Source organism: Lepidochelys kempii, chromosome 1 (assembly GCF_965140285.1).
Source record: "Lepidochelys kempii isolate rLepKem1 chromosome 1, rLepKem1.hap1, whole genome shotgun sequence".
In the NCBI taxonomy this organism is placed as follows: domain Eukaryota; kingdom Metazoa; phylum Chordata; order Testudines; family Cheloniidae; genus Lepidochelys; species Lepidochelys kempii.
The window spans coordinates 112,036,789-112,061,061 of NC_136380.1; the positions used below are offsets into that span (position 1 = coordinate 112,036,789).

Below are 24,273 nucleotides of genomic sequence, written 5' to 3' on the forward strand. Positions count from 1 at the left end.
GTGAGCACTATACACTTTGTATTCTGTGTTGTAATTGAAATCAATATATTTGAAAATGTAGAAGACATCCAAAATATTTAAATAAATGGTATTCTATTATTGTTTAACAGTGTGATTAATTGCAATTAATTTTTTTAATCGCTTGACAGCCCTATTTATAAGCATACTATCCACTCCATTATAGAAGTCATTAGTGGAAGTGTTGAAAAGTATCAGGACAGACCCTTGAGGGACCCCACTAGATATGCCCTCCCAGTTTAACACCAAACCATTGAAAATTACTCTGAGTATGGTCTTTCAACTGGGTATGCTCCCACCTTAGAGTACTTTAATCTAGAACATATTTCCCTAGTTCGCTTCTCAGAATGTAATGTGAGACTGTGTCAATGCCTTACTAAAAATCAAGATATTTCACATTCACTGCTTCCCCCCATCCACTAGGCCAGTGACCCTGTGCAAGAAGGAAATTAGGTTGGTTAGGCATAATTTGTTCCTGACAAATCCATATTGGCTATTGATCATACCCTACTGTCCTCTAGGTATAGTAAACAGCCAGTTTGTAAAATTTGTTTCAGTATCTTTCCAGGTATCAAAGTTAGGCTGACTAGTTTATAACTCCTCGGGTCTTCTTTATTCCTCTTTTTAAAGATAGGTACTATATTTGCCCTTCTTCAGTCCTCCAGGACCTCACCTGTCCTCCATGACTTCTTGAAGATAATTGCTAATGGTTCTGCAATTGCTTCAGCTAGTTTCTTAGGTACCCTATGATGAATTTCATCAGGCCCTGGGTTCTTGAATACAGCCAGTTTATCTAAATATTCCTTAATCTATTCTTTCACTCAATGTTAATTGTGTTAAATATCTGGTCACAATTAACCTTTTCAGTGAGGACAGAAGCAAAAATAGATGTTAAACATCTCAGCCTTCTTGATGTTATCCATTATTAGCCCACATTTCCCGGTAAGTAGTGGACCTACACTTTCCTTTGTCTTTCTCTTGCTCCTAATGTATTTATAGACCCTCTTCTTATTGCTTTTTATGTCCCTTGCTAGGTGTTACTCATTTTGTGCTTTAGCCTTTCTGATTTTGTCCCTACACACTTATGCTATTGTTTTGTATTCATCCATACAATTTGTCCATGTTTCCATTTTTGTACGATTACTTTTTGATTTGCAAGTCATTAAAGAGCTCCTGATACGAAAAATAGTAAGAGATCATTATGGCTCTGTCTTTCCTTCCCATCAGGATAGTTTGCCGCTGTGCCTTTAAAACTGCCTCTGAGAAACTGCCAGCTCTACAGAACAGAGTAGCTGAGTCCCCACTACATTATAAGCTCTCGAGTCAGCAGCACTCAAGCTTCAACTCTGATGGGCCAGCTATCTGAATTTAAAGAACCACTTAACTTGAACTCAAGACTTGTATGCGTACAGGGGAATAAAATTAGGGGCAACACTCAAGCTACAACTCGAGCTAACACTGCAGCGAAGACAAGCTATAAGAATTTCCCCAAGGCATAACAGACTAACAGAAAAAGCAATTTGCAAACTAGCCTGACTCTTGAAGATTACTGCTTGTCTGAAGCACTTGGCATCATGGAATTCACTGACTTTCATAAAGACATAAAAGTGTGCATTCTAATATACATGCTGATTCTGGACTTCCTCCCAATTAAACCAACAGTGGACCAAGTTCAGACCTGTTGAAAGTGGGTGTATCTCCACTAAAATCAAAAGAATTACACCTGCTTAAATCTGCCTGAATTGATCCTTTTCTTAAAAATACTAAAAAGTTAATTTTCCAAAGGCTGAAAAACCTACCAGCTTTCAAAAAACCCAACACTACCCCATTCAAGTAATATCAACCATTACTAGATTGTTAAAGCTCCCAAGACCTCAAGTTAGCAACAATATAGTCATCAGTTTCTAGAGTCCTCTTTAGATTAATTTTTATTTCTGCTCTTCTAAGCTTTGTCACATAAGTATTTCAAGACATTCGGGTGTTCCTTACCAAAAATACCATTTTTCAGGATAGAGAGATACCATACACCTATGGGTTTATCCAGGGTCAGTAGCTAACTCCTTTCTCCTCAGACCAGATAAATTGGGGTATGAGAAAACTGCTCAATTCCTTTTTTCTTTTGTGCCACATACACAAGTATATCCATTGCTGTAATTCTGATTGTGGTGACTTTCCTATTTCTTGGTACAGATTTAGGTAAACGTCTTCTGTAATATATATTAAATATATTGGTTCCTCTTTTGCATTTAAGCCAACTGAAACAGCAATATACTCTTTCTTTAGGTATTCCAAGAAGTCAGATATTATGCAAACTAAACTTATGTTTGATAAGTTTTGCTCTGTCTCAAAGCACTACGATTTTTAATAAATGGTGTGCAAGACTTCATGCATTTTAGAACATTAACTTTTAACTGTTGATCTCTAGCTCTAGTAAAAGTCACATACCAATGCTTTACTCTTTGTCAATTTTAAAGTGGACTGATTCAAGTTGCTTAGGAGCCCTCATGATATGATGTTGGCTGCAGGGCTTTGCCAAACACTTAAGCTGCATGATGGTATCTGGTCTGTATGACAGTAGCACATGGCATGAAAAAAATATCTGGTAAGAGGGAGAATACCTAAAGGAAAATAAAGCTGATAAAACACATCATAGTTGAATAAAACCTCCAAAGCCAGTGGGGAAGGCAAGAACCATACACTCAAAGTAAAACCAAGGAAAAAATGAACAAACCCCTCAGCCAAGATTCTCTGAAACAGTTTTTGCTCCTATTCTTGTCCATCTTCACTCTCCTTCCCTTCAAGCTATTTTTACTACGAAAAAATGTCTGTTAACATCCACGCCAATTTCAAAGTGATACACAATTAAAATGGCCGGAATAAGTGATTACTTTCTCCCAAATACTGTGCATATAGCAAAAGAGAATGATGACAATATTGTTAAATTGATGACAATACAATAAATGTTTTATTAGCCCTCATGTTATCTGTTTTTTTCCAAGCTGTTGTCTGTTCCATGGATAAATTCCTTTGGTATGTGTTGGACAAAGACTTATGAATTTATTTAATACCAAAGATTTGATACTTTTAGATTTATCTACTTATAAATTTGGTAAACACCCTTGACTTCACAAAAGTCATAATGAAACAGCAGGTGAGAAAAGATATCTTTACAGTACTGCATCAGGCAGTGAGTAAAGAATACCAGTTGTTATTCTGAGAGCAACAGCAAGGTATGGGTTGGGATGAACTCTCAGACAGAGTCTCGTTAAGAGAACAGTAAAAAAAACCTGATACTGTATGCTGATATCAACCTACTAATTTGGAGCTGATCCTACAATGTCTTATGCCAAATTGGATCAAAATAAAATGTAATACCAAAGCAGGCCTACTTTAGTGTCAGCCTACAATTTCACCTTTGTGTAAAGTTTTTGTTCAGAATAGTGGGGTTTCCAAGGTTTTGCCTCCACTCTGGGATTAATAATGCAGCAAAAGTTTAGTTAGTGCTGAACAAACCAAGGAAGACAATGTGGTATTCACACCAGGGCAGCTTACAGTCTAAGTATCACCTTTAATACTAGTTATAGGCTTGCGTTAATTTTTCTAAGGACCTTCTTGCCCTGTGCACTTCTACATTGAATTTATTTAAATTCATAGAGTAGATAGGATGTCAAACGTGGTAGGAAACCTAGTTAACTTACCTCACCCAAGGCAGTACTAAAGAAAAGATTAAATGGGGGGGGGGGGGGAGGCAAAGAACTCTTTAAGTGAACTTTACTATAGTTATCATTTGCAATTTGTGACTAGTATATTATTGAAAGCACATGAATCAAGCTTGTTGTTTTACCCTTCTCTTCTTGGTTTTTATACTCACCTAAACCTTTTTGTCCAGGGTTTTTAGCAAAGGTAAAGGTAAACTGATAAAAATCTTTGAACTTTATTGGATCCTTTAGCTCTTGTTCCAATCTTGGCAATAGAGCTTTTAGCTTGTCTGTGGTGTCACACCTGCCGCAGAAGAGATGACAATATTTGTATATAAACCAAACATAAACCATTTTAGAAAAGAAGCTTACAAATATTTATTATAAACACACAAATGAGTAACATTATTGTAAGATTCAACTACAAAGTATCACTTTCGTTTACTTTACTAAACATTTAAAAGCCCTAAGCAGAAACAAGGGGTAATATTATACACAAGCACCAAAAGTATACAGATTGAATAAGATTGAGCCATTTAGTTCAGGTACTTTTCCCCCCATAGATTTCAACAGCAGAATGGACCATCATCATCTAGTCTGATCTCCTGCATAACAGTGCAGAAATTCTCACCCAGCAATCCTTGTATCCAGCCCAGAGCTGCTGGTTGAGCTAAGAGTACAGCTTTTAGAAAGATGTCCCATCGTCGTTTTAAAGACTCCAAATGAGGGAGAATCTCCCACATCCCTAGGTAAGTTGTTTCAATGGTTGATTACCCTGACTGTAAAAATTTTACACCTTATTTCTAGTCTGAATTTGTCTAGCTTCAACTTCCAGCCACTGGATCTCAAAATGCCCTTGTAGGGTGATGTAATGTATGGGAATAAGTAACAGCTTTCCCAACTGTGTTGCTGTGGCTATCGTAAGTTACAAGTTGTTGTTTATTGTATTTCTTGGCTGTTGTTAATATTTAAGACTACTTTTGTGAACATGTTTGTTTCTGCACGTGTGTGCATTAGTGTGAACTGATGGGTATGTGAATGTGTGCATGTGCGCACCCCTCAGACTGCAGATTAGAGCTGATCAGAAAACTTTCTTAATTGGTTGAGCTGATGGACTAATGAATATTCTTCTATCTTAAAGACACCACCAGAATCAAGTAAAATTTAAATATAACTAATTGCAATCCTATTGAACTGTGATGTACTGTTTCTTTATTACTTTTATTGCTGTTACCCTAAATTTGTGGTTTTTTAAATTTACGAAACCACCCACTGTAGTCTACGTACACCATATGGGAATTTGTACTACATGTTAAGCTTGTGACCAATGTTAACTTCAGAAGACTTTTCAACCACTACACTGTATCATCCACACAGTCACGTTCTTCAATCAAAAACCAGGAAAAAGACGAGTCCTCCACTGTGACCTGAAGACTGACAGATTGGTACTGGCAGACCAAGGTGGAAGCAAATTTCAGAATTGAGACCCTTCTGCTTAAAGACAATAGTATTGAGGCATTGCCAGTTACATTACCCAATTTGACCTCAACTGACTCAGTATCATATAGGAAGAATAAGGGTTTCTCAGGTAGCGAGAACACAAACCAAAAGACAGATTATTGGATGTAGCCAATACTATGAATTGAACCTGGAAACAAATGAAGAACAACAGAGGAGCTGGAAGCACATCTTGAATCGGAGAGGGGAAATAGACGGATAGGAGGGGAAGAGATCACCCCAGCTCCTACCTGCTCCCCATCCCAATCCTAGGCACTGCTGCAGCCGATCTGGGTCCTACCGTCACCTCCGTCTCCCCATGTGTGCACACAATTACTACCTCCCCACTGGTGGAGGTGTGCCCTGCCCCCAGCCATTGCGGGGGTGCTGGCCACAATCTGATTGCTTGGGAGCTGAGAGTCAATCAGCCAATAGGGAGGGAGCCACTGGAGCTGGATGGCACCGGGCAAAGTCAGGGGGGAAGCAGAGCTGAGCAAGGACAGAAACATAGATAATCCCCCACAACATTTCTATTGCAGGAACTGTTGTGATAATTCAGCCTACAAAATTGCCTTAATTGAGAACTCAATGTAAAAAGTACATAGGAGTTCAGAAGATGTCATAATAACTTATAACAACGAGAAAAGGTATGAAAGAGAGACAGAGAATTAGTCCAAACAAAAAGGCTACAGATATAACTCAAGGACTGTGTTAAGATCATGCTTGATAAACAAGAAAGTGTGGAACCAGAAATCAGTGAACCAAAATTGGTATGTCAGAAATTAGGTCTGACTGGTGGACAAAATGATGGGACAGGCTATATTGCCCATCACTCCGTTTCTGGGTCCGTAAAGAACGAGACTATGGGGAGAAAAACAGGCAACTAGAGCGAGCCTCATTATCATGGCTGCCACCCCTACCATCTTCTGGGATCCTACGCTTTGTCATCCGATCTTGAGAGATGTCCTGACCAGAGGTCAGAGAGAGGGACCCAAATGACATTGCCAGCTCAACCGGCTCCAGCTGAATTCCAAACACCACCTGGGATGAAATGGGATCAGACTAACAACAGCTCCAGCTCATCTCAACTAACCTCTTCTTTTTCCCCCAAAAGGATAGTTATTACCATCTTTGATACCTTCTAAGAGACTGTTAAACAACACGGGTTTTCCTTCTAATGCTTTCTCCAGCTAAAGGGAAAGGAAACAAGAGATATTGTAAAAATGAAAGCCTTATTTAATACTTTAGATTTAAAATGCTTGAACTGTTTTTCCTTTTTTCTTTAATAAAAGTTTTAAAGGATTTTTAATGGTGTATTAGAGCATATTGCTGAAATCTATTTTGGAGGTGAAAGACATGGATAGTCATGGCAAAGATCACGTTATGGAGAAATGGTCACAACTGCGTTATGTAGTGCAGCTAAAATAACATCTTTGACTTCCAATACCCTCTGATAGTGAGCAATCAGGGATTCAAACACTTCTTTACATCAAAAACTTCTTGTCTGAAGGGTAGGTCAACTCCCTAAATAATGGAGACAGGTGCCATACTCTAGAAACTTTCTGGCAGTATCATTTTGTCTGGATTAAGCCTCAGTAAGCTTCCTTTCATCTATATCCCAATCTATGCCTACTGCTAGGAAAGCAAAGAGCCTGCAGAACCTGCGTTCAACAAGAAAGGTGTCAAACCACCTATGATCAGCATATCAATGGCACTGCAGTCCAGACCATGAGATTATTGGCCACTTACACACACAAAGCCTCACATACATGTTGAGCAGAATTCTGTCTAAAACAGTTCTCAGCGCAGAAGAGCAATACTATCAGGAAGAGGTGAAACCACTGAAGTCTGCTGGCAGGTTTAAAAAGAATCAGCATGAACACCTACTGCTGCCCAGTGTTAGATGATCAAGCAATTATCCTAACAGTCTCTAGCCAAAAGCAAGAATGAAAGGGATAAAATAAATCAGAGGACTTCATATAACATCAAAGTTTTTTCACTCCCTTTTTCCCCCACATCTATTACTTACCCAAAAAGGAAAACTTAGAAAGAGGTTGGAATTGATGAGATCACAAGCAACAGATGGTTTCTTGAGCAGGGGCCTAATAACCACTTGTGTTTTACAGAAGTTGGCACCTTATTAGTATCTTCCTGCAGTACAACAATCTCAAACCAACCTAAATTTTATTAGCAACAAGAGGTATGGGGTCAAGTCACAGGCCAAAGCTCTTCATGCACCTCTACAACAAACTCAATTAATGAAACTCAATGTGACCCTTCTGGGAGTGGATCAGTCAATATGAGAAGAATGTATTTGATACATCTTTTCCATGAAACAGGTGTATATGTGTGTGTGTGCGCGCATGTGTATGGGCTGTCAAGCGTGCAATTAAAAAAATTAATTGCAATGAATCGCGCTGTTCAGCAATAAATGTTTTGTTTAAATGTTTTGGGATGTTTTCTACATTTTAAAATATATTGATTTCAATTACAATGCAGAATATAGTGTCCCTTTATATTTATTTTTTATTACAAATATTTGCACTGTAAAAAACAAAAGAAATAGTATTTTTCCGTTCACCCGATACAAGTACTGTAGTGCAATCTTATCAGAAAAGTTGAACTTATAAATGTAGAATTATATACAGAAAATAACTGCATTCAAAAATAATACAATGTAAAACTTTAGAGCCTAGAAGTCCACTCAGTCCTACTTCAGCCAATCACTCAGACAAACAAGTTTGGTTACACTTTGCAGGAGATAATGCTGCCCACTTCTTGTTTACATTGTCACCTGAAAGCGAGAACAGGCGTTCACATGGCACTGTTGTAGCCAGCATCGCGAGACATTTCCATGCCAGATGAGCTAAAGATTCCTATGTTCCTTCGTGCTTCAACCAACATTTAGTTCAGTCACAAATTTAATTAACGCATTATATTTTTAATGAGCATCATCATCATGGAAGCATGTCCTCTGGAATGGTGGCCGAAGCATGAAGGGGCATAAAAATGTTTAGAATATCTGGTACATAAATACCTTGCAACGCAGGCTACAAAAGTCCCATGCGAACGCTTGTTCTTATTTACGTCACCTGAAAGTGAGAAGCAGGCAGCAGTATCTCCTATAAATGTAAAGAAACTTGTTTGTCTTAGTGATTGGCTCAACAAAAAGTAGGACTGAATGGACTTGTAGGCTCTAAAGTTTTACATTGTTCTGTTTTTGAGTGCAGCTATGCACAAAAATATCTACATTTGTAAGTTACACTTTCATGATAAAAAGATTGCACTACAGTACTTGTATGAGATGAATTGAAAAATACTATTTCTTTTATCATTTTACAGTGCAAATATTTGTAATCAAATAAAAATAATATAAAGTGAGCACTGTACACTTTGTGTTCTGTGTTGTAATAGAAATCAATATATTTGAAAATGTAGAAAAACAACCAAAATATTTAATAAATTTCAATTGGTATTCTATTATTTAACAGTGCAACTAATCACAATTATTTTTTTTGAGTTAATCGCGTGAGTTAACTGCAATTAATCAACAGCCCTAATATATAATTCCTTTCAGTGATAAATGCAGGGCTCTACTCTGAGGGCTGGGCTGAGGCTCCGAGGTATACCCCCACCGGAGCCCAGTTGGGGAGAGCCACGTGGGCAGCTGTGGGGAGCCCGCGCAAAGATGCGGACCCTCCACCTGCCCTCGGCCAGGCAGGGATCTTGGGGACACGGTTGCGGGCTATTCGCAGCCCCCTCGTTCCCCCGCACCATGGGCAGATCCGCTGTGGCTCCCCATGGCTCCCTGGCTGGGCTCCACACTGGCCTGGCTGGGGGGAGACTTGTGGAGCTGCCCAGGGGCTGCTAGGGCCCCCCGCTCAGGGCAGGTAGAGAGTCTGCCATGGCTCCCCACAGCTGCCCACCCTGCTCTTACTGTGGCTGGGCTGTAGCTCCGAGCTGGGTCGGAAGAACCATGCTGGCAGCTGTGGGGAGCCGCAGCAGACCCTCCACCTGCCTTGGCTGATGGGCCCAAGCAACTCGATGCCCAGTGTCCCAGTCCCCCACCCAGGGCAGGAGGAGGGATCCAGGCTCCCCACAGCTGCCAGCGTGGTTCTCCCTGACCCGACTCCGGCCAGGGTGGGCAGCTCAAAGCCAGAGCCCAGCCACAACAAGAGCCAGGCGGACAGCTGTGAGGTGCCGCAGCAGACCCTCCACCTGTCCTGGGCTGGGGGCCCGAGCAGCCCCCGACCCGTGTCCCTGTCCCCCTAGCCAAATGTCCCAGCCACTCTGCCTAGTGTCCCTGCCCCCCAGCCCCTCCGCCCAGGGCTGGTGGAGGGACCCAGGCTCCCCACAGTTGCCAGTGCGGCTTTCCCCAGTGCAGCTCTGGCTGGGGCAGCTTGGAGGTGCAGCCTTGCCATGGTAAGAGCCAGGTAGGCAGCTGTGGGGAGCCACAGTGGATCCTCCACCTGCCCTGGGCATGGGGCCCAAGCAGTCCCCCACCCAGTGTCCCTGCCCCCAGACCTCCTGCCCAGGGCAGGTGGAGGATCCATGCTGCGGTTCCTCACAGCTGCCCGCCCGGCTCTTACCATCAGAGCCCTGCGTGAATACAAAATTTGTATCTGAATCTGTGCTATCTGCAGAAATGATCCACAGATATAAAGCGGATACCCATGGTTTTGCAGGGCTCTAACTATTTCCACTACTCTTGCCCTAACTTCAACCCCAGATACCTCATCTCTCACAGGTTCTCAGAATACTAAAATGACCAGTACAGAGAACATCTAGAAAGATGGAGCTTATGTACTGCACAGTTAGCAAACAAACATTTAAAGACAGCTAAGGTTGCAGTAGGATAAACCCCACCCATATAAAACCTTAAAAGTAGGATGGCTAAAAATTAGTGATAAAAAAGAATCCAATTTTTTTTGTTTAAATTACATACAGATTTTTTTAAAGTAAACCATTTAAAATAGATACCTTATGTTAAGGCCTAACCTTTTAACAAATGATTAAAATTATTTACATTAAATACAAAAATAATATTAAGCATTTTTGCTGCCATATTTTAAAGAAAGTTAGTCCACTGAAATGGTGGAAGTCACGGGCTAAGCCTCTGGAATCAGAGTTTGCTGAAGTGCTAAAGTAGCTTTTGACAGCAGTAGCCTATTTGCAAGTGCAGAGAGAATATTTTCTCTATTTCAGTTTATTCAGCTAGTTCAGTTCAATGACAAGTTCATTTAAAGTTGAGAAACCAATTGGGAGTTGAAAAAGAAGGAAAGCTTGCTATCCTCTTCCAATCTATGAATAAAAGCTAGGTGTAAGAGGATGAGATCTACTAGCTCTAAAATTTTGAAGGACATGGTGGCCAGAAACAATCAGTTCAATTCATTAACTACAGATAATACTTCCCTTCTTTCATAAATCAGTATGTTTTAAATGCAAAACATGTCTAAGAAAAAAAACTTTGTATCTAGCACAGTGGTTTTCAAACTGTGGGTCGTAGAATGTAAGGCACTGAATTGTGGCGGCTCTGGTCAGCACCGCCGACCAGGCTGTTAAAAGTCCCATTGGCAATGCTGCCCGGCTAAGGCAGGCTACTTCCTACCTGTTCTGACACTGCAATGTGCCCCAGAAGCAGACAGCAGTAGGTCCAGCTCCTAGGTGGGAGGGGCCACAGGGCTCCGTGTGCTGACCCCGCCCTGAGAACCAGTCAATGGGAGCCAGAGGGGGGCGGGGGGGGGCGGAAGAGTGCCTGCAGTGCCTTGTGTGCCTCCACACCCTGCTGGACCTGCTGCTGGCCGCTTCCGGGGTGCAGAGCGATCTGCAGTGCCAGGACAGGCAGGCAGCCTGACTTAGCACCCCCCTGCACTGCTTCCTGAGGTAATCCCGTGCCCCAATCCCCGGCCCTGAGCCCCCCCCCCAAACCTGGAGCTCAGTCCTGCACCCCAAATCCCTCATCCCCGGCCCCACCCCAGAGCCTGCATCCCCAGCCAGAGTCCTAAACCTGTCCTGCACCCTAACCCCCTCCCACTCCCTGAAACCCTCATTCCCAGCCCCAACCTGCACTCCAACCCTCTGCCCCAGCTGTGAGCCCCTCTCATACCACAAACCCCTCATCCCCAGCTCCGCTGGGTCGCGGGCATCAATTTTCTTCAACTGGGTCGCCAGAAAAAAAAATTGAAAACCACTGATCTAGCACATTTAAGGTAGTTTTATTTAATTTTTTTAAAATCCTGTTTTTGTGCATTTTTAATTGAATTTGAATATCCATCCAAATAGAGGCTGAGACAAATCACAAGTAAAAAAATTAGTCATCTAGTAAATAAGAAATACATCATTCACCATTTTCCAATAGAATAAAAAAGTAAACATTAAGAATCTGAATAAATGCAAGTTAAACTATACAACTGTTTAAATAAATGTGCACAGATATAGTGTATCTTCCTGGTTAGCAAAAAGCAGCACAAATTTAGTGAAAAGGCCCTATTTAGCTCCAAATTCACTTGTTTTAATGGTTAACAACAAATAAGAATAAACCTTTCTTTAAGGTTTATAACTGAAGTAAAAATGCAAAACACAATTAAATTAGATTATTTAAACCAAGGTTCCTACTTGATGATTTAAATCGTTTTGATTTAAATCAATCCTTCCTGCTTAGAAAAATGGAAAAAACTCATACATTCTTTTCCACCTTTATATTGCTACAACAATTTCCGTAAGGCTTTCACTTCCACTTTCCAACTGACAGCCAAAAGCAATACATACCCTCTACTTCATCAAATATGCACTCAACACAAAACCTTAACAATGACCTCATATGTTTTTATATCAACAGATTAAAACATCTGACTATCACACACTCTATGCATTTGGGAAATTATTTTGCCTCAGCCCTACTGAGGTCAATGTTAAGGTTTTGCATTAAAGTGCCAGTTCGAAGTCTGGGCAAATATTTTGGTGAACCTGAAAGTGTGATGGCTGCCATCTTGGCCAAAACCAGGCATTGAACAGGTGACCTCCAGAACTAAAAGCATTCTTGTGTTAAAGAGCGAGGCTCTCAGAGCTGTCACTGACTTGCATCCACAGGTCAACATACACACTGACTAACGGGTGACACAAGCAAAATGTGTAACAAATTACTGAAATGTGAAATGTATATTTCAGCAATTCACGCCATAGTTTACAAATCATAGTTTTCAAAGTACAAAATTGGTGGTAAAGTGGTCACATGAATCCTGGATTCTATAATTGGTTCTGGGAGGCGTGTGGTGTATAGCGATACAGATAGGATAACAAAAACTGGTTTAGTCACTGTGAAAGGCAGTGAATAAGACTCGGTTTTGTCATGTTGGAGACCTAGGTTCTATGCCTGTAATGACTTTGCATAAGCCCTACTAACTTGAAAGGGGAGAGGTAAGACGACGACTGTTTAGTAGCTCTTCCCTTTCTCCCAGGCTGGGGTTCGTACTTTCAATCAATAATAAGGGGCTTTAAACAACAGTTAGCAGAGATGAGATTTCAATTCCTGAACTATTCATTTCCATGTAAGTGACTAGTATTACTGGGCATCCCTAAATCAATCAGACAGGAAGAGCAGGCTAATTAGAAAGGGCCACTACTGACATGACTATCTAAGTCAGTAATCATAGGAAAGGAAATCAAGAAAAAACACATGATGCTTCAGTGAAATTCTGGTAAAACTCAGATGTACACATTATACAAATGAGCTACAGTCACATTCAGAAGTTTAGCTTCTTAAAACTCTTCACTTATTTTACTATTGTTAGCTTTGCAGAGGCAACACAGTCATGAAAGCATGAGCTGGAGTCTACTGTAGCTTATTTATCTTCAAAATTGTCAGCTAAATTTGAGCTGTAGAAATTTCATCCCACTGGAACACTCAGCTATTACAGTGACAGATGCTGCTGAAATGAAGAGAGTTACAAGTAGTGCTGAGAGAAACTGCAGGAATGCAGCTCAATTTAAAATTCCAGGTTTAGTTAGACAAATCATCTTTTAAATTTGCAGTTTGAGCAAATCAGCAATGTAAGCCACTGAATAAAAAATGAATACGAACCACACAATACCACTTTTCACAAAATCATTTTTCAGACTGCATAAGAAATTTACCTAATTGGAGTGGCAATATAGTAGAGTGGAAATGTCACTGAACTGGGAGTCAAAAGACTGGATTCTATTCCCCGCCATGCCAATGACCTGCTATGTAATTTTCAGCAAGTCATTTCACCTCTGTTTCTGTTTACATTTTGCTTACGCTGTACGCTCTCTGGGGACAGGCATTGCCTTTTTATTATGCGTTTGTGCAGTGCCTAGCACATTAGTGCTCTGGTCCATGACTGGAGTTCCTAGGGTGCTAGTGCTACCTTATACAAATAACTACAGCTGGAGTTCTTAAGTTTAATATCATGGAAATATTTATTTTAATCTAATTAGACCATTAGCAGCTGTTTAGAATGTTGCTATTGCAGCATTTTAGCAAAAATACTAACATCTGAGATCCATGGTCCATAAAGGTGGAATTAAGAGAGAACACTTCACAGAACTGGGTACAGCAACTATCATACAAATAAAAGGGAAAGACGTATGGGGAAGGAAAAAATAAGATGAAGCTGACATATAGAAGTATTTTCCTACTAGCTACAGTGAGTGAGTGAGGAAATGGCAAAGAAGCAGAAAAATTAGACTTAAGATGAGATGTGAAAAAAAGATGTTATTAAGATAAATACCCAGAACAAGTGAACAAAAATGAACAAACAAACTTAGAGGAAGGTGACAGGGAGGATGTAGACTGGAGAAGGGGAGACTGGAGAGCAAGTCAATTCAGTCTAAATTAAGGGTAGCACGGAGCAAATCCATGGAATGTTTTAAAAGCTTGACGTCTGATCCAGCTTTCCATTGACTTCAGTGGGAGTTGGCTCAGGCCCTAAAGTTTTGAACTACACAGAAAACTGATACACTCACCCCAACTCTGCCATGCCATCTACAAATTCCTTTTTACTGAATTCACATTGAGTGGCTGCCCTGAATTTCCATGCTATGACCAAGACGCTGATACTGGCAGGGTCCAGGCTTAAATCATCACAAAACTGCTGAATTCCATCAATACCAATTTTATTTTCATCCTGTGGGTCTGCAGTCAAAAATATAAAAAGTATTACAATACATATTAAAAACTTCCCTTCAGACTAATGATCTGAACAGTTTTGATATGCTGCAGTGCAGAAGCTATTGTATGAGTACTTCTCAAATATATTCATTCTTAATTAGGACATCAATTTGAAATCTAGTCTAGTTCAAAAAGTGAGTTAAAAGTTATATCTTCCAAAGACCCCCTGCCAATTTTTGTGGGTTTTTTATTAGTTTTTTAAAAATAACGATTACCCCTTAGATATTTTTCCCTTCTCCCCATTGCTTTGTGAAAGACCCACAAAAACAACAGGTGGAACTGCCTAACTATAGGGAGGAAATACTGAAATTGATTATACTCAAAGTGCTATAAAATGCACAAGAAGATAAGGCATTTACAGGTTAGAACACTGCAACAGGTGAAGGAGAAACACCAAATTTGGCCTACAGATTCGTTATCCTGGTAGTGATGTATGAGAAGGGAAGAATTTATCTAAATGTCAGAGCCCAGGGTTAATTTAGGAGGCAGGAAGTGAGGGGTTGTTTTTTTGTTTTTTGTTTGTTTTTCTAATACTTGCAGAGTGACCAAATCAGTGAGACACGATATTTATTTAGTGCCTAGCACAATAGGCCTCAACCTCGATGAGGCCATTCAGCAGCACTGTGACATACATAACTGTTTAATAAGAAGTGGTTACTAATTAGGATAGAGCCACACATTGTAATTGCCAGTGTCAGTTTATGTCACTACCATAATTATAAACATTTAAATACGGAAAACTAAATCCAACAAAAAACCCCAAACAAACAAACCCCCCAAACAAATCCTTCATGAAAATTATATTGGATTTTTAATTAGTCTGACCCTAAGAAATTATTAAAAAGCAGTTACTGTACTATAGAGGCATGGCAGCTATTTTATTTTGCTATAGAATATCAATTAGACCAGGGGTTCTCAAACTGGGGGTCAGGAGTCCTCAGGGAGTCACAAGGTTATTATATGGGGGGTTGCGAGCTGTCAACCTCCACCCCAAACCCTGCCTTGTATCCAGCATTTACTATGGTGCTAAATATATAAAAAAGTGTTTTTAATTTATAAAGGGTGGGGGGAGGGAGTTGCACTCAGAGGCTAGCTATATGAAAAGGGTCACCAGTACAAAAGTTTGAGAACCCCTGAATTCGACTATAATACAGGAGTCTCTTAAAAATGTACTATGGTTACAAACACATAAGTAGTATCCTCAAACTTACCCTTCTATTTTTCATATACAATATGTACTACTCAAAATACATAACTGTTTCCCCCAAATTTAGATGCAACAAGTCCTATGTCTTTCTATAATTACAATAGCTTACTATATTGCAGCTACAATTAAAATGCAACTTAAATATTCTTTTAAGTTTCATATTTTGGATAACTAACTGGTAAAGACTTCAACTGTTCTATTCTTTATTAGACCCTGATCTTGCAATCCGATCAGACTGCAAGATCAGGGCTTTAAAATGCAGCTTCATTTTAGCATCACACAGAGGTTTCTGAATGACTAAAAATTAAAAGTAGCCAATAATTAAATAAGGACTTGATGCAACAAACAGTTGCTACTTGCTTATCTTTCTCCCGGGTGTAATTCCATTGAAATCGATGGAACTGAGCGTTGAAGGAAAGAGTAAAGCTATCTAGTCTGTTTTAAGGATCAGGCTCCAAGAGAATATCTTGATTTATTAAGTTTTAAAATTATTCTTAAAATATTTTAGTGAAATTGTGTCTCCAGTGAAGTCAATGATAAAACTCCCACTGGTTTCAAAGAAGACAAGATCCCACTCTTAGCGTTATTATTCACATATCTGGGCAACTGAGGGAATAATAAAAATGAACATGCATTGATTTGATTTGGATGTTATTAATTAAATAAGCAAAAAACACTTAAGAAAGGATAGTACAGTTGGACAATGAAAGATGTGTCATCTCACATTTCAAACATGATGGCATCTACACATTTTTCTTCAGGTTCTATAAGCAAACCCTTTCTAAGGGCTTAAAAAGGAACCCTGGCCAGGCAGTTAACATACAAAGTTTAGTTTCTGTTTAACAAAATAAAAAGGTGTTTAAAAATACTAATATGAATAGAAACGCTTTCATGATGAATTTTTTCCTTATTAATTTATCTGAAAATTTGTTTAGATTTACATATGCCCTAACAGCATTTTCAGTCCTAACAACATTGCAATATTGTGCTGATGCATGAAAACAACAAAACTGACTAGACTATTTTCTTTCACCAAAGTGAAATGAAGTAGAAAAGTAAACAGCACAAATAATGAAAGCTAAATAAGATTCATAAAATTCCTTCAGTATTCAACTATAGGTAACCGTTCAGGATTTTTTCATATATATTATATTTAACCTCAGCATCCTTTAAAATTGGCAAACAAAAGCCAAGAAAAGGACTGATATAAATAAAAGCAAAATTAAACCAAGTACACACAAATGTTCCAGTTTTGCCGGAATCTCTGTGCTCCTACAACTCAATGCAACCTTATGTTTTTAAAATGAAATTTTGAAGATCATCTGTCTGTAATATGGAACAAGACTTTATGGTGTTTAAAACCTTTCAAAATAGTGTATTTATTAATATGAAAGAGACTAATGTACATACAAAGTAATACTGGCAAAAAGCATAACCATACATAGGTTTACAAAGGATTTAGACTAGACAAAAGTCTGGTCAAATATCCATTTAAAAGAATTTCTAGATGAAGATTTAGATTTTAAGCAACAGATAGTAATGATCAGAGCTGCTTCATTCTATTTATTAAACATTTACATGCATTAATATAAAATATTAACATTTCAAAAGGAGCTCTTACACTGGATCACGTCAATTCTTACACTTCCATGGCCATTTTTTCCCCTTTTATTTTTCCTCTTCTTTTAAACACTACCATAAAATAAAAAAGAAATGGAAAATAAAACACAACTCCACCTTTAATTCACTTCCTTGTGAGTATGTTTTTCCTAGCATATCTAAACAGCAGGTGGTCTGGCATATCGTTTATGATGGAATATGCAAGCACAAAGGGTAAATTAAGGATGGAGTTTCAACCTTAATTCTGAGTTTCCTTGCTTGATAGTGTTATCAGACCCTTTCTTGTAGCTGACAGTGTTCTTGTGGTTTAAAATAAAAGATTACCCCCTTTTATCTGAACTATACTTAAACATTTAATAGAGAAATTATAGCCATAATTTTACCATGCAAAGTAACATCACATACCAAAATTCCTTAACAAATGTCATGGACAAGAGATCAAATACAATGCATAATGTGCTTGTACAGAGCCATGGTCAAGTCCAAAAGTAACTGATTTTAGTCCATTTTTTCCTAACTTCATATGCAGTAGTTCCTATTGTTAAGGTGTTCTATAGTTTATAAAATAAAATTTTGGACTTCCGTAGTGAACGTTATAAGACATGCAAGAAGAAGAAGAAAAACCAGCCTTACATTCCAGAGAACCTCCTATTACAGCTTCATACAGATAGACAATTAAAAGTAGGATATTGCATTAGCAGTCTTAAAAGATGTCATCAGTGGCAAAAATGTAAAGTAGAAACGTAATTCAAATGAAATAGTGAAAAAAAAAAGTGATCCTTACCTTTGTACCTGTTATACAATTGTTCTAATTTCTTTCTGTCTACTGAATTTTTCATGGATTCTTTGTAGTACAAGTCTGGGTTCTGGAAGTAGTTGTCTGTTGCCACTTCTAGTTTCCACTCATTCTGCATTAAGCAATATATAGCAGTCCTTTCACCAGCCTGGGTAAATGCCATAAACTGGCGGACCTTGTCCTTCTGAGACGATTTAAGCTTATGCTTTGGGATGCAAAAGAAGCAGGAAAGCCAATGAAGCTAATCCAGAAGTTTGTTTCAGCATTCTACTACTAATGCCTATCTTTTAAAGGGGTTTAGTTTTCTCCGTGTGTGACAACTTTCACTTCAGAATTAAAGGAAGACAAAGCCTTGCTCTTCTGCAGTTAAAAAGGCAGCACTTCTGGAAACTGAAATGACAGCATCTGTATGTACATTTTAGTAGCAAATATTCTGGCAAAAATAAATTCAAATTTGTGTTACTGCTCACGTACACACAATTGTTTTGTACGAAAACCGTTTGATCTCCAGATATTTCCCATTAAATTCAGAATTTATTTGGTTATAAACTCTAAAATACTATTGTTATGACAATCGGGTCTATTTGCTGAAAATAAGTCTACCATTAATGATAAAATACATTTCAAAGGTATGAATCATACAAAAATCAGAGATTCTGTAAATAAAGGCCTTGAGAAATATCTGAAAAGTTTAACAGTTGACTTAAGAGTTTTCCTAATTAATTTCTAGTGCTAATGAACAATAGTGTTTTCCAGTTAATTATTTAAGACAGTTAAAGTTACAAAGCACTTTTCAATTTTAACACTGGGAACTGTTCATTGTTGCTTTCAGAAAAAGTGAACTCAAAAGAAAATAAAACGGGTAAAGAAGCCAAGCAAGAAATTTACTCATTATTACGAGTTTCCAAAAAGTTATTGTAAATCTAATCAAAAGCTTTAATATGTTCTGACAATAGAAGAGATGTTTATATCAACCAATGCAATTGGTTACTTTGTTATTCAGTAGAAAATAGGGCTTATACGAAACATGAAATGTTTTTCTCAATGGCAATGAGTTGCGGCAAACCATAGCTCTACATTCCCAGAGTATACTTCTGGAGAATACAGGAATGAGGGGAAAGAGGTTTGAAAGAGAGCAAAAATCTGCTACCAATGTGTTTTACCATTATTCTCTGCTGTACTTAAAGTAACTTTTTAAAAACCAAACTCTCTTTGGGTTTCAATACATCTGTTTTACTCATCATAGTTAGTACAAGTTATGTTTCTGGGTAGATAACTAAGTTATCTGGGTAAGCACTTCATCATCTGCTCACCCTAGTATTTAAGTCAACAGTGTAAAGCGACGCATTGACTTGCTGATCCCTGAGTACTAGAACAAGCTGTTATGATGTATTCTACTGCACATCACTGTTTCATGTTCAATGTGACACTACAGTATAAACATTCATACATCTTCTAGTCCACCCTTATCTCTTTTACACACTCTACATATAGTCATATCATTAAAAAATTATTGCAGATGGTCATATAAGACAAGAAGTGCATCATATGCAGAAGATACAGACTTCATTCTTTCCTTCATAAAGTTATTTTCTAAATACTGAAAAACTACAGAAAAGGATACTCATAAAATGGGAACACCTTGATAGCCACAGAAATAATTGCAATTGATTTTTCAAAGGAAACGTTAAATTATCTTTGTTGTTTCCCTACTGGAGATACTGTGTACATCTATTTATATTTTTAAAAATCCTAAATTTTCCTTGAAGTGGAAATATATCAAATCTTACTACAATAAAATCTTGTGTACACATTTAAACAAGTGTCTTTCTAAGTTACAATTAATTTAGTGTTGGGTCACTTCACAATAGGAATCTGTGATACAACCATGACAACTAAAAGTTTTTAGAGACAAGGTGGGTGAGGTAGTATCTTTTATTAGACCAACTTCTGGTGGTGAAAGATACAAGCTTTCACCACTAGAAGTTGGTCCAATAAAAGATATTACCTCACCCACCTTGTCTCTCTAATATCCTGGGACAACATGGCTACAACACTGCAAACTAAAAGTTATGTCATATATATAAGTTCTACAAACTTCAAGTAACCTGTGTCTCTTTTCTGCTTCAAAAGGACAGAGATGGAAAAAGATCATTCACTTTACCTCTCTGCCAATGCAGAATCGTTCTCCAAAATACAGTTTAAATTACATACGTGAACAGAGTCTTTATTTTTAAAAAAGATATATAGAAATCATTTTTTCTAGCATGTCTTCTTTCTAAATGATCGCAACATAGTACGTATATTTTGTAATAGGTCACAATGAGGTGACATGCTTTATGTACTCTGACTTGAAAACTGCAATCTGCCTCATCACCACCACTTTACAAATTGTTAAAATATATCATCTATTAAAAACAGATGTTGCAAGATAAGGCCTAATTTGGACTCTTTGTAAAATAGCTTTGATCACCTTTTTATTAATTGTAAATTCCTATTGCTTTTCTGGGCTTTCCAATTATGCACTTGCACAGCGGTGATGGCCTTGGAATGTTGCTCAGTGGGACATAAACCTGCTTTCTTTTGCATGTGCAAATATATATTCCCCCTATACTCAATCAAATGTTTATTCCAATAACAATCTATACATGCATTTCCATTTTGCCAATTATAGTCACATCTAGGTGCCCAAATACAATTTAAGCGTTGGTATTATCCTGCTAGAACTGTTTCCAGTGCAGTGGATTTGTACTGGCTAGGCTCACTTTCTCTGGGGACTGTGGTGGGCTGGAAGAAAACTTGCTAGCTCAACTACGGCAGCCTTTCCTGAGGAGAGTGACAATACCCTTCTTTGACAGCAGTTTATGGAGTCACAGTTGTGATTTCACAGTGAGGGCTGAAAGAGGGTTTCCATATCATGGATGATTTTTCATTCTCGTCTAACTTTCTTTCCTAACAAAACAACAACACCGAGCAAGTCAGCGAGGAACGAGGGTGGCGGAACCACTCCAAGAGATTTGGGGGACGGAGGGAGTTCCCCTGGAGCTCCCTCAACCACCTCCCCCACGCTCAGCACAGACACGTGCAGCACAAACGCAGAGACACCCCACAAGCCGACTTAAATCGCCCCCTCTAGCAGGGAGCTCCTCGGTGCTTCCCAAGGCCCTGCGAACTCCAGGCCCCACCCCCAACAGACGGACACCGGGAGAGGGAGGGACTCGGCTCCAGCTACCTGCCCTGGAAGCCCGAAGCCCAAAGAAGGGCAAGTACGTGCCGCCGCTGCCAGGCTCAGCTCTCAAAATACCCACAGCCTCGCTCCTCCCCGCCCTCTGCGGGACCCTGCCGGCCGGGCGCCTCACGCCGCGGGCTCGGCCCCCCAGCTCCGCTGGACCCTCACTACCCCCCCCCCGGCCCTGGCGGGGCCCCCCGCGCTGCTCCGTCCCTCTCGCTCCGGCCCCCCGCCCGGTGACCTTCCCTCCGCCGACCCCGGCAGCAGGAAACACGGCTCCCGCGCTGGCAGGGGCGGCGGGCGCGGCGCCCACTCCGGGCAGGGCCGGGGCGCTGGGATCGGGAGAAGCGGGGAGGGGCTGGGAGGTATTTTCCCACCTACCATCTTATCCCCGGCGCTTTGACCAACTTCACTGCCCAGCGCCGCCGCCTCCTGCGCAGGCGCGCACCGGTTCTCCTTAGCCACCTATCGCTGAGCGGCGAGCGGGCCCTAGGCCCCGGCCGCCTCCCTGGGAGCAGCGAGTCCCCGCCTCGTCGCCGCGCCACAGGCGCTGGAAACTCAGCGCCCGACTGGAGGGGCACAGGGGACTACATCTCCCATGATGCACCGGGCCGACGAGCCGGAGACTGTTACCCACCATGGGCTGCGCCGGCGAGTCGGGACTACATCTCCCAGAGGGCACTGCGCGCGAAACGGGCGGCAGTTTGATCGCAGGCCGAGCGAGGAACTACAAATCCCGTGTGACATTGTGCTTAAAGGAGCCGCATCTGCACTCAGCAACCAGCGCTAAGGGTGGTAGCGGCTTGGCAGCCAGCGGTGTCGTCATTTCTCACCAGGGGGGCCGTCGAGGCGGTTGGGTCGGGCGCCCAATAGGAGCAGGGATAACGGCACGCGGCGCCTCCCGCTGCAGGTGAGCCGGGCGGATGCAGGCAACGGCAGCCGGAGCCTAGAGCGGCCACCTCGCCCCAACCCGGACGCGAGAGCCCGCGGCACCCGGACTGGCCGCCGCCCTGAGGTAGGAGCGGGCCGGGCCGGTTACCCCTGCGCCGGGAGGGCGGGACCCGGACCCTACAGCTGCGAGCGGGTTCCGGGCGCCGGGCCGGGCCGGGTCACTCGCAAGTGACAGCGAAAAGCGGGGCTGCAGGGCCGGGACAGCCCGCCCTGGAGAGACTCCGACACGCACAGCCCACCCCCTCCGGGGTCCGCTCCGGAGAGACCGTGAGACACACAGCACAGCTCCCCCCTCCTCCGGAGAGACTGTGAGATGCACAGCTCTTCCCCCTCCTCCGAGGTAAGTGCTGCCCGGCGGGAGGTCACCCCCCCCCCCGCCCTGAACCCCCTTCCAGAGCCAGCGCCCTGTACCCCCTCCTGCACCCCAGCCCTGAGCGCCCTTCCAGAGCTTGCACTCCTCACTCCCTCTGACACCCCCTGCCCCAGCCCTCTCAGAACCACCCCCCCATACCCCATCCTGCACCCCCAACACTGTGTCCCAGCCCCCTCCCACACTGTGAACCTCTAGGTCCCAGCCCATAGCTTGCACCCCCTCCCAAACCCCAAATCTCTGTCCCAGCTGGGTGAAAATGAGTGAGGATGGGGGAGAGCAAGTGATGATGGGCGTGGGTGGGGCTTTGGGGAAGGGGCAGGGTAGATCCTGGGTTGCTCTTAGGTTCAAAAAGTGATCTTGGGCATAAAAAGGTTGGAAACCACTGCTGTAATGGAAAACTACAAACTTTTGCTCCTTTCCTTATCTCTAGAGGGATTGAAACTGTATAGAACATGGTAAAATCTCTTTCAGATACATCCAGAAGCAAAAGTTGTCCCCTTCACACATGTGCGGAAATAGATTTATGACAAAACCAGCCAAATCCTGGTCAAACACTGGTTTAAAATCTGTTCCCAGTGAGACAGTTTGTTACACTACCTATTCCCGTATGTCCCCCAGTCTCCTCCAAAATTAGTGAGACTTGATAGCTTTGTCTCTTTAGAAGTTCACATTCCTTAATGGGATGATTTCTGCACCTCATTCCCATATGGGCAACTTGGACCATGACCTTGCAAACACTTATGCATGTGTTTAATTTTACTATTGTGAGTAGTCCCATTGACAATGTGGCCACTGTTGGAGACAGGATACTGGACTAGCTGGACTGTTTGCAGTGTGGTTGTTCTTATTTTCTTGACTGAACATCAACAGTTTCTTATTATAATTTTAGCTGTATTGGTATAGGATCTTCTCAGCACTTCTCTGTCCTACCCTAGTCTTTCATTACTTACATTTAAATAAAACTAGTAATTTAAATTCCACACTATGTGCTACAGTTCAGACATTACAGTTAACGAATTAAATATTCAAAATTAAGGCAATCCTCCTTTTTTCATATGACTTAAAATATGATGTCTCAGTATAATAAAATTTACAAATTCAGTTGGTAATATATATTTTTCATTTTTTAAATAAAGCAAGGGAATGCCATACAAGGGCTATGGTTAATGTAACTTTAGTTTTGAAAATTTAAACTGAAATCATGAAAGGCAGAGTAAAGTTTGAATGCTTATTCCATTCCCTTTGCTTATGCCTCAAAATATAGGATTTCTTCATATTTTTAAAGCTACTTTTCTGATGTTTTCCAAATTTTTGAGGGGAAGACTACCCTGCAGTGAATTATAACATGAAATTTCAGAGTAGCTTCTCTTGTTTTTTCCTCCCCCCCCCCCCCCCCCCCCCGATGTTCTGGTTTAACTTGGATTTAAACTTGGGGAGTGGTCAGTTTGGATGAGCTATTACCAGCAGGAGAGTGAGTTTGTGTGTGTATGGGGGTGGGGGGGATGTGAGAAAACCTGGATTTGTGCAGGAAATAGCCCAACTTGATGATCATGCACATTGTGTAAAGAGTTGTCACTTTGGATGGGCTATCACCAGCAGGAGAGTGAATTTGTGTGGGGGGGTGGAGGGTGAGAAAACCTGGATTTGTGCTGGAAATGGCCCACCTGATGATCACTTTAGATAAGCTATTACCA

General features: G+C 40.9%; 2 protein-coding genes across 12 annotated transcripts in view; one reads left to right on the top strand and one right to left on the bottom strand.

Moving 5' to 3' along the window:
- The window catches only part of DCUN1D2 (defective in cullin neddylation 1 domain containing 2), a 57,410-nt gene extending 35,571 nt beyond the window's left edge, over positions 1-21,839 (bottom strand). For 3 of the 10 annotated variants that reach the window (XR_012159651.2, XR_012159648.2, XR_012159650.2), the window contains exons 1-5: positions 21,637-21,839; positions 18,015-18,231; positions 14,199-14,367; positions 3,890-4,020; positions 2,464-2,636 (exon numbers count right to left, since the gene is read on the bottom strand). Coding sequence is in view for 6 of the 10 variants with exons in the window: in XM_073350516.2 (XP_073206617.1) it covers positions 2,065-2,225; positions 3,890-4,020; positions 14,199-14,367; positions 18,015-18,231; positions 21,637-21,639 (681 nt within the window). In the remaining 4 variants the exon portion in view is untranslated. Of the gene's footprint in view, positions 1-1,099; positions 2,226-2,270; positions 2,637-3,889; positions 4,021-14,198; positions 14,368-18,014; positions 18,460-21,636 lie in introns of those variants that run through there. The other 7 variants (XR_012159649.2, XM_073350516.2, XM_073350524.1 and 4 more) reach the window with 7 other exon arrangements.
- A 440-nt stretch (positions 21,840-22,279) lies between these two features.
- The window catches only part of SLC9D1 (solute carrier family 9 member D1), a 71,931-nt gene continuing 69,937 nt past the window's right edge, over positions 22,280-24,273 (top strand). For both annotated transcript variants that reach the window (XM_073350459.1, XM_073350468.1), the window contains exon 1: positions 22,280-22,546. The gene's annotated coding sequence lies outside the window, so the exon portion shown is untranslated. The remainder of the gene's footprint in view (positions 22,547-24,273) is intronic.